Below are 8,953 nucleotides of genomic sequence, written 5' to 3'. Positions count from 1 at the left end.
GCGCATGCGCACTCCGCATGCGAAGGGACACGGATTTAGCGGCGATGAGGGTGTTGGGTTTTTTTTTTTTTTTTTTTTTTTGCGAAGATGGGGTTCTAAATAGCCAGGGCATGGAACAGAGTGTGACCGCTCGCTGTTCCGTACACACAACACTGGCCGCCCACGTCACCGCGCCGAGCCTCGTGATGTCATGAGCGCGTCGGTCGGTGGCGGATGATAATCCTGGCGGCGCAAGACTAGCGCTGTGCGGGATGGACCCAGGGTAAGAGCTCCGGTGATGTGAGTGTGAGGCAGCGATTATCTGCATTGCAGCAAACACGTGCTTTTTTGAGCACTTCACGCGGGAGATGATGTAATCGCAAAGGCCCGAGAAAAGGCGACCGCTGCGAGTTTTGTGAACTCAGAAATGGCCTGAATGCTTCCGTATGTTCCTTCGTTAGGCCACTCGCTCCAAAGTTCTCAGCTTTTTAGTATTTCTTAAAGATTATCGAGCACTGTTGAAATTTATTTCAAGCTTGCATAGTTGAGGACGCTTCGTTATAACTTGTTGGTTTTTCTTAAGGAATGGGGCGGAGGGGGAGTAGCTTGGTCAGTTCAAAGGTCTCCGACTACTGTTCGCTCACACTGCTCATATCCCTGTACTCATTGAACTGTATTCTGCTCTGTGCAAAGCATATATGGCTAACCAGCATATTATTTTGTGCTGGGTGCCTGGCCATAGAGGCATCGAGGGCAATGTTCTGGCTGATCAAATGTCCTCATCAACTACATCGCGAGCCCTTAACCCTACAGCTTCTATCCCTGCCGCAGACCTCAAGCCCTACTTAAGAAATAATCTTCGAAGCCACTGGCAGCGCTTGTGGGATGCCGAAACGAACAATAAGCTCCATTTAGTTAAGCCACAGATAGGTCCCTGGCATCCCGTTACGAAAATACGAAGAACTAATGTCATATTCTCTCGTTTGAGAATAGGACATACATACGGCACCCACAATTTTCTTTTAACTGGAAATGACCCACCAACCTGTGGTAGATGTGGAGAGAGGCTTACCGTGCTCCACGCCCTCGTGGAGTGCAGGGAAGCCGAAACAGAGAGAAAAAGGCACTTTCCTCTAGCGTACCGGTACTGTCTCCCTCTCCATCCCGCTATGTTTCTGGGTGACAAACCCCTCTTTAACACCAAAGCTGTCCTGGGTTTTCTTAGCGATGTTACATTGCATGTTATTTGCCCAATAGTTTCATAGCGCATCCTCTCTCCAGAGGATGCCGCTGCGATAGTAGTTTTGTATAGCACGCGTCTCCAGGCCCTTGCATTTCAAAGGGCCTGTCAAGGCAGTAGTGCTTTTTGAAAAGAGTTATCAGTGATAAATTCTCATTTATCATCATTATCTTGCAATTTGTTCTTTCGTTTCATAGTGCACCTCATTAGCCATTGCCATAATTTTATTACATATATATTTTACGCATTTTACAGCGATTGTTTTTAGGCCCTTTTACAGCCACGACACATCTACCTTTCGCAATTCATTGCTCCATTGTCAACTTATTAACACAGGCCTGGCGCTCTTTGGCCATACCTGGCCCTTGCGCCATTAAACACCATACATCATCATCACATTGCTCATATTATCTGCATACTTGCTGCATGTTTTGAAAATGCTGTTCACAATAATTTACTCCTGAGAATTGGAATTGTGGGGACGGCTGGACCCCCTACCCACGTTTTTGAATGTCTTGTCTCTTGCGTAACAACATGGACAACTATACACCTGTGCTCTCCATTGTCTGTTTCCAGATGAAAAATTCGGTAAGCTTCCTTTCTAAATTACCTTGTCCGCGTGAGCACGCGAGGTCAATGTGCAAGATTACACGCGAATCGCTCACTCCGCAGTAGCAGTTAGAACAGTAGCAAGTACAGAATATAGATGAAAGAAGTGCATAGCCCAGTAACGAGACAAGCTGCCGCCAGTCACTGGAATGTTAATATTTTGTGTCCGTCCAGTCAGTGCTGGGGTGATTTGGGCATACGTCTCACTGCAGTGTATATGTATAAGCGGACACTCACTGACTCGTAATCATTCGTTTACAACCATGCGCTCGCTCGCATCCACACTCACTTCCACACGCGCTCACCGGACACTAAGTTCACTCTGACGCCTGCTAGCTCACACGTCCACACGCAGTCACAAAGAATAACTCACGTCCACTCAAACTTAGATCTCTCCCTGAGAAATAAATGTCTGTGGCAGTGAGTGTAGTCATGAGTTATTATGCCGACATATGTGGACGTACAATTTGAGCTCACGTCCGAAGGTGACGTTTATTTATAGATAGCCCCAGAAGGAGCATAGGCTTATTACATGCAGAGTAAAATGGAAAGCACGAGAATAAGCTGCACTGATTGGCTCGGGAGCATTATTGCATAAAACAGGGGAAATTGTCGAATGGGTCAGGTTAAAGAAACTCGTTGTAAATGTCTGCATAGTACTCGTTGCTCGCATCGCGTCCCATATATTCAACTGTTTTCACAATGTTATAATTTTTTTTTTACTGAACGTCCAGTATTTCTTGTAATAGTAATAGTATTACTTGTAATCTTAAGGCGGTCGTTGCTGATACCCGTAGTGTGTTATTGAAGTCTAAGGTCATTTTAGCTAAGAGATCTTAAATGTTGCCAACCTGACAACCCTTAGGGCAGCAGAGTCGCTTCAGTCATCATAAAGTCCGTGTACTTGAGTTGCGCCTAAACAAGGGTTCTAAAAAGCGTTAAGGTTCATGAAATAATCGCTGCTTCCCACAACTAAAATCGTTTGACAGAATACTCGAGCAACTACAAGCCGCGAACGTAATTGTAGCGCGTTTGCAGAAGCGTTGGCTGCTTGTCGTGAAATTGAACCGAGCATGCAATGTAACTCGCAGAAAACCGCGTCACTAATGGCGTTTCTTCTCTCTCTCTTTTTTTTTTTTTGTTCGTTGCGCAGATGCGGAGTAAGTAAACACGTATTCACTTCTGTTGTGCACACTTCCGTGGCGAGCTTTTGATTATTTATGTAACATTTCTCTCTGACGTGCTAACAAGCGTCCCTTGATAACCCCCTGTTCGATTCGTGTTCCTTCAGCCCGAAAGGAAGCGCCACCAAGTGGAGGCTGATGGCGATCATCGGTGCCCTTGTCGTCTGCGCTCTGATAGTCACCGTCGTCGCGGTGGTGATCTTGACCAGTGAATGTAAGCAGCACAGATTGCCGCTGAGTAAACATTTTATTGCGATAGCAATTATATGCAGACTCCAAGCGAATTTCTGCCAGTCGGCGTCGCCGTCGCCGTGAGGTTCCGTATAAAGTCCAATGTCCATAAAAGGTCGTCGCTTTAAAGCGTGAGACGGTGAGCGGGCAATCGCGGCTCGGAGGAAGGGTAGGGAGGTGGAGGGGGGCCGCGCTTTACTGCGGCCGCGCGCTCCCGTCCTGCCGGAACTCTCCGGGAGGAGGGGGAAGGGGAACGCGTTCTGCCCCCCCCCCCCCCGCTCGCCCAGCTGTATCTTGAAAACCAGCCGCGGCGGGAGCAGAGTCCGCCCTCCCTGTGTTTCCGCGGCGAAAAGATCGCGTTGATACCGAGTGCCGGCACGAAGTTAATGCGCTCGCTGCGAGTTTCGGCGATCATCGAGTGAGATGCGTTCATGTTTGCTTGTGCGCGCGTGTCACCACGCTTGTTAATTTACTATGTGTGCCTATGGTTACAAGTTTGTACGGCCGATAAAATTGCTATCCTTACTTTGTATAGCTGTCCACTAATTTGCTATCGCAATCGATGCTTTGCCTTTCGGGCGAATGGGGGACTTTTTTTTTAGAATAATCGTGTATATTGGCAAGTAAACGCGCATGCTTTTCTGAAGTACAGAAGTAGCGTCGACCTTAACGCGCATGCGCCGGGCGTTTCGCCTTTCTACGGATGACGTATGCTATTACTAACGTACAGTAATCCGAAAGAAAAGGAATACACACGTAGAGAGCTGTGTGGGTTCCTGTTCTCTTGTGTTACCCTAATCGCTGCTCTTTCCGCACATCAGCAAGTATGTCACACCAACTCGTGCAGTAAACGGTCGTTATAAACAAGTCATCGGGACACGATGTATGCTACATCGTTATAAGCGGCATATTGTTCAAATCGTATAGGCTCTAAAGGAGCCATAGTATAGGGCAAAGGGCATTCCGACAGTGCTCGAAGTCCGTAAAACGTGTGCCGAAACACATCGCGTTCGGCAGTTAGGGCATTACATTTTATTCCACAGTATCTTGCTTATCTCGACTGCTGATCGGCGGTTGCCTCCGTTCACTGTAAATCCAAGTGCTTCTGGGAAGTATACGTAGGGTTGTTCGTTTTCAGGTAAAACCTGACTTTACCTGATTTTTACACCCCGAACATGCTATGAATGGCTGGCCCAAACAATTTCTAAGATCGTTCGGTTATCCTGGCTTCTGCAAGCCTCCCGAGACGTGTTAGCATGAAAACTCCACATTGGGCCTAATGAACTGTTTTGTCTTGGACGGACTTGAAACCAGCAACAATATAGCAGAACGCCGGCTCAATTTTTGGTTTTTTTTTACTTCTGCCTTCGCGTAAGTTAAACTAGATATGTTGAAGTTACGCACAACATAACGTCTTGCTTCACTCTCGCGTTTAACATTGGCAAGGCCGTGTAAGCTATTGTAAGAGACTATTCAGCGATAAACAAAACAAGATGAAAGGAATTAGCACACAGAACAATAACAAATGGCAGTTTAATTTACCGGTGCTACGTTAGTTACGAGACAGCTTTAGGATAGCATACGCAAGCAAACTCGTGGTCTTTGCCTATGTAAAGACATTATATTCACTGCATATCCTTCGTATGTTATCAGGGTTCTGCGATTTACGGACGCTATACGCTTACGGACGCTATACGCTTACGGACGGTATTTGGCGAGGTTACCGTGCATAGCGCTTGCATATGCTACGCTCGAAGAAAGTGGACTCTTCTCATAAAAATGCGACTGAAGTATTCTTAACAGCACAGCTGTTTAAGCAAGCCGTAATTTGTGCTTTGTGGTTCGTATCAAGAAATAAAAGAAAACAAACTTTCTTGCCGAGGTGGGATTCAAACCCGCGTACCCACGGCCCCAAGGGAAGCGTCGTAACCACTAGGCTATACAGCCACGCTTGCAGAACATGCATTAATGCGAACCATATGATTGCGTTTGAGCGTCGTCGTCTTCGTCCACAACTGGCGTGTTCGCACGCGCTCCAGCCAATGATCTGCGAGGTGAAGAAGAGGTTTTGCGCACTATGCTCGGGAGAGACATAAGAAAATGAGAGCGAGAGAGAGAGACGCATTCACGGAGCGGGTCTGCTGGAACGCGTTGTCGGCATTGCAACGCGGTGAAACGCGGTGTTCGCATTGGAACGCGGTGTCGGTGTTGCAAGCTGTGCAATATGCAGCGCGCAGTGACGGCCGTAAGTCCGAGACGCGCGAAAAGAAATTATTATCATCATGAGTAATAAGATGAAAAGTTCGCGCGAACTTTCGGAAAATGCTGGGCGACGATCACCCAGCTTCGCTGTTTCAAGCGTTGCGCGGCCAAGTGCAAGGTTAAGCATTTTTTTCTTGCACACGGTACCACTGGCATACGTGTTTAAGCACATCAGTCATTGGTTCAGCCGCCAAAGATGTTTGAGAGGAAATGAAAGGAGCGAGTGCTATCGTGACATAGATTTTTCTATCAGAAATAAAATTCGACCTGGTTGCACATCTCGAAAGCACATATGACACACAAAAAGCTTCAGACAAGAGGCTTCGCCAAGCACCAAAAACACCAAGGATAACTTGCCGTCGCCGATAAAAGTGGTCTTTGGACTTAAAGCGGCGTTTGTTGTTTGCTTGTTTGCTTCTGTGTGATTTATTTATTTATTTATTTATTTATTTATTTATTTATTTATTTATTTATTTATTTATTTATTTATTTATTTATTTATTTACTGATGGCTGCACTCTTGCTATCGCTGATCGTGAATGAATAGCGCTGTAATAGCGCTGTAAGAACGGAAAAAGTTGAGAGATAGCATTACGTCACGCAGCCAGCCTTGGCAAGCGAACTCTCCGTGACGCCAGCCCTTTGATCAGTGCCGACCCAAGAGGTGTGGCCTCTTTGGTCGAGATCACTGATCAAGAATCGAGAGATTTGCCGAGACGGTTGGTGCGCGGTGGTTTCTTAATCAATGCCCACTCGTTCGGGGACCCTGCCGCAGTGTTGCATGCATAGGTGGAGCCCTAAAATTTACCACGCGTAAGACGTGACTATCACGTGTTGGGCCAACCCACTTGACTTCAATCACGATGCGCGATGCTCCCTCCAATCGTTTTCCTTCCTCCATATTCGCTTCCTCTCAATTCAATTGAGCCACTGTCGGAGATTAGCTGAGCTAATCTCCGACAGTGTTCGGCGAGACGCTTTTGCATGAAAGCGATGCGTTTGGTACCAACGGATAACCTGGGCTTGGACATACACGATACAAGCACCAGATTGCACTATAGGTTCACTTCCATTTCCTTGGCGCTTTTGATCCCGTATGGTAAACTAAGATTCTTCAGATCACGTGAATGTTCGGGTGTGATTATTATACGCAAGGCATCTTGTACGCTATTACAAACGTGTCCACTGTTCCACGCCCGGAACTGGATGCGGTGCCCAAGCAGTGTAGCGGAACACTGTGGGCCTGAGTACGCGCTTTCGGTCGGGAACATCGGCGAAAGCGCTTCACAGCGACAGCGTTTACAGCGATAGCTTGTTGTGGGGAAGCTGGGGAAATGTCGAGACCTAGTATGAAGACTATCGAGACGGCTCTGCCGGATCGGTAGCTCAAAGGAGGAACAAGTACACAATAAAATAATACTGCAATCCATACTAATTCAGCTTATGTATTTAAGTCTTCAGAGATTCAGTGGTTTGTTGCCGTTAACTGGCGGCTCTCGAGGGTTAAGAGCCGAAAAGCAGAGGGAGTGACCCTGTATTTCTACAAATTTATCTTCAACCATGTCATCTCCTGGCAAGAAACAAAACAGAAAAAATGAAAGAGAAAAAAGAAACGCTTCGGGGTTTTAAGAACGGTAATGTCTAACAAAGCTTCATTTATTGAGCGTTCCTTGTAATCATTTCTTATAAAGATGGTGTCGAGTGGTCATTAAGGCTCTTTTGGTGACTGTGAACGTTGACGTTGGATACGTTTTCTCGCGATTCATCATTGCAGCAACGGGAAGTAAAACTAGCTACGACGATGCTGTGCTAAGCGGCGGCGGCGGACAGTCGTCGAGAAGAAATCGCCACACCGGTCATCTTTCCAACGCGGACCACAACCACTTCGACCACAACCGGTAGGCTTGCCTTGTGCGCCCAGTGTTCTCGCACCAAGGTTTCCAAGTCATGAAACTAAAAAAAAAACAACAAAGAATACCCGCAAGATTCCTTAAAGTGGCCATGAACTAGACAATACAAGCACGCAGAAAACAAGATATAGTCAAGAATGTAGCCGAGCTGTGAATGAGTGATCACCAACGTAACCCTGCCTCACGCGACTCAATGACGATTTGACAGGACACCACAGCCGTTTGATGATCAGATGTAAAATTTCAGCGTCGATGATGACAGAAATGACAAATGTAGCATACTGCAGGCTTTCATTACCTTAATTAATGGTTTGGGGATACCGGGTTGTTACATTTTCGTGGCACAAACAGTTATAATGCTTACATTCGATCTCAAGAGTAGCCATAAGATAACCAAGCATTGTTGAAGCAGCAGCGTATCTGAGCAGCTTTTGCTGGAAAGTTATCGCTTCACTTCACCATTCTCCTGCGACAGTTTCTGCTCCTTTTTGCTTCGTTTTTTTGTAAAATATTCGTCTGCTTTCCTGATTTCCTCAAAGCGAGTTCGCAGCACAAGTACTCAACGTCAGCTGGTACATGGCACACCAGAGCATTGACGGTGTGCACCGTCACGAGTGGTCCAGAACCCTTGTACTTCCCGGACGACGGCCTCTGCGACTTCGTGTTTTTCGACTCGCTGGGAGTGACTCCCGGAAGCAACGATTTCTCAGTCGCGGGGCAGAGTTCCATCGTGCAACGCTTCGTCACTCAGGGGCAAGTTGGCCAGAAGACACGATACGGCATGTCCGTGTCCTTCAGGTGAGAAGCTCGCATTACACGGTGTGAACACGCCAGCACCGGCGCTACAGTGTTCTCACCAAAGTGCCCTGTAATTGCGCAGCTTCTCGTCGCCTTGTCCGGTGTATTCTGTAACGTGTTCACATGTCACACGTAGAGTAGCGAAACACCTCCCATAGTCAGACGATGGCATCGTTGATATAGGAACATGCTAAACGTACAGCGGCCTGACAAACACGAAGTTCATCGGCCACGACACAAAAAATGCAAACCTAAATGTACATTTTTACATTATAGTATTCGCGAAACTACTTCGCACGGTCGCGGCGAGTCTTAGAGTTTGATGTTTTCCCGACCAGTTTGCTGTATCCGAGTATTTATTCTCGCGATGTCACGTTTGCTGGTCGGTGGTTATCCCGAAGAGCTAGTTGTCTCCACTGAATCGGTTCCGGCATGTGAATACAGAGCGCAGCTCTTGGAAGAATAGAGACAGCACGGCACAGAACTCCGCGGCACCAATGAAGATCGTCGTTATTGTCATGAATTACCGAAAACCACCACACGCGCAACCCACACCGTACTCAACACTAATGAACCACGAGGGCGTCACACATACCCGTTAACGATTATTTTGCCGCGAAAATTTCGACGGAGCGAGACAGTAAACAAACGAAGACGGCGGGCGCTTCCCACGTGATGGCAGTTGCCCAATAGGGGTGCCACGGATGCCGCAGACGGTACAAATGCGGAGTGTAGAGGGA

General features: G+C 47.2%; 1 protein-coding gene across 1 annotated transcript in view; it reads left to right on the top strand.

The window, feature by feature from the left end:
• The first annotated feature begins 3,119 nt into the window (after positions 1-3,119).
• Positions 3,120-8,953, top strand: part of LOC125945322 (uncharacterized) — a 28,043-nt gene continuing 22,209 nt past the window's right edge. Inside the window, exons 1-3 of the mRNA XM_049667091.1 lie at positions 3,120-3,226; positions 7,280-7,403; positions 7,955-8,213. Coding sequence (XP_049523048.1) covers positions 8,197-8,213 — 17 coding nt within the window. The 5' untranslated portion in view covers positions 3,120-3,226; positions 7,280-7,403; positions 7,955-8,196. The remainder of the gene's footprint in view (positions 3,227-7,279; positions 7,404-7,954; positions 8,214-8,953) is intronic.

The sequence above is a fragment of the Dermacentor silvarum genome, chromosome 5 (genome assembly GCF_013339745.2).
Source record: "Dermacentor silvarum isolate Dsil-2018 chromosome 5, BIME_Dsil_1.4, whole genome shotgun sequence".
NCBI classification, from domain to species: Eukaryota; Metazoa; Arthropoda; class Arachnida; order Ixodida; family Ixodidae; genus Dermacentor; species Dermacentor silvarum.
Note: the sequence above shows the minus strand (reverse complement) of the source record. Positions and strands in the feature narration are given on the sequence as shown.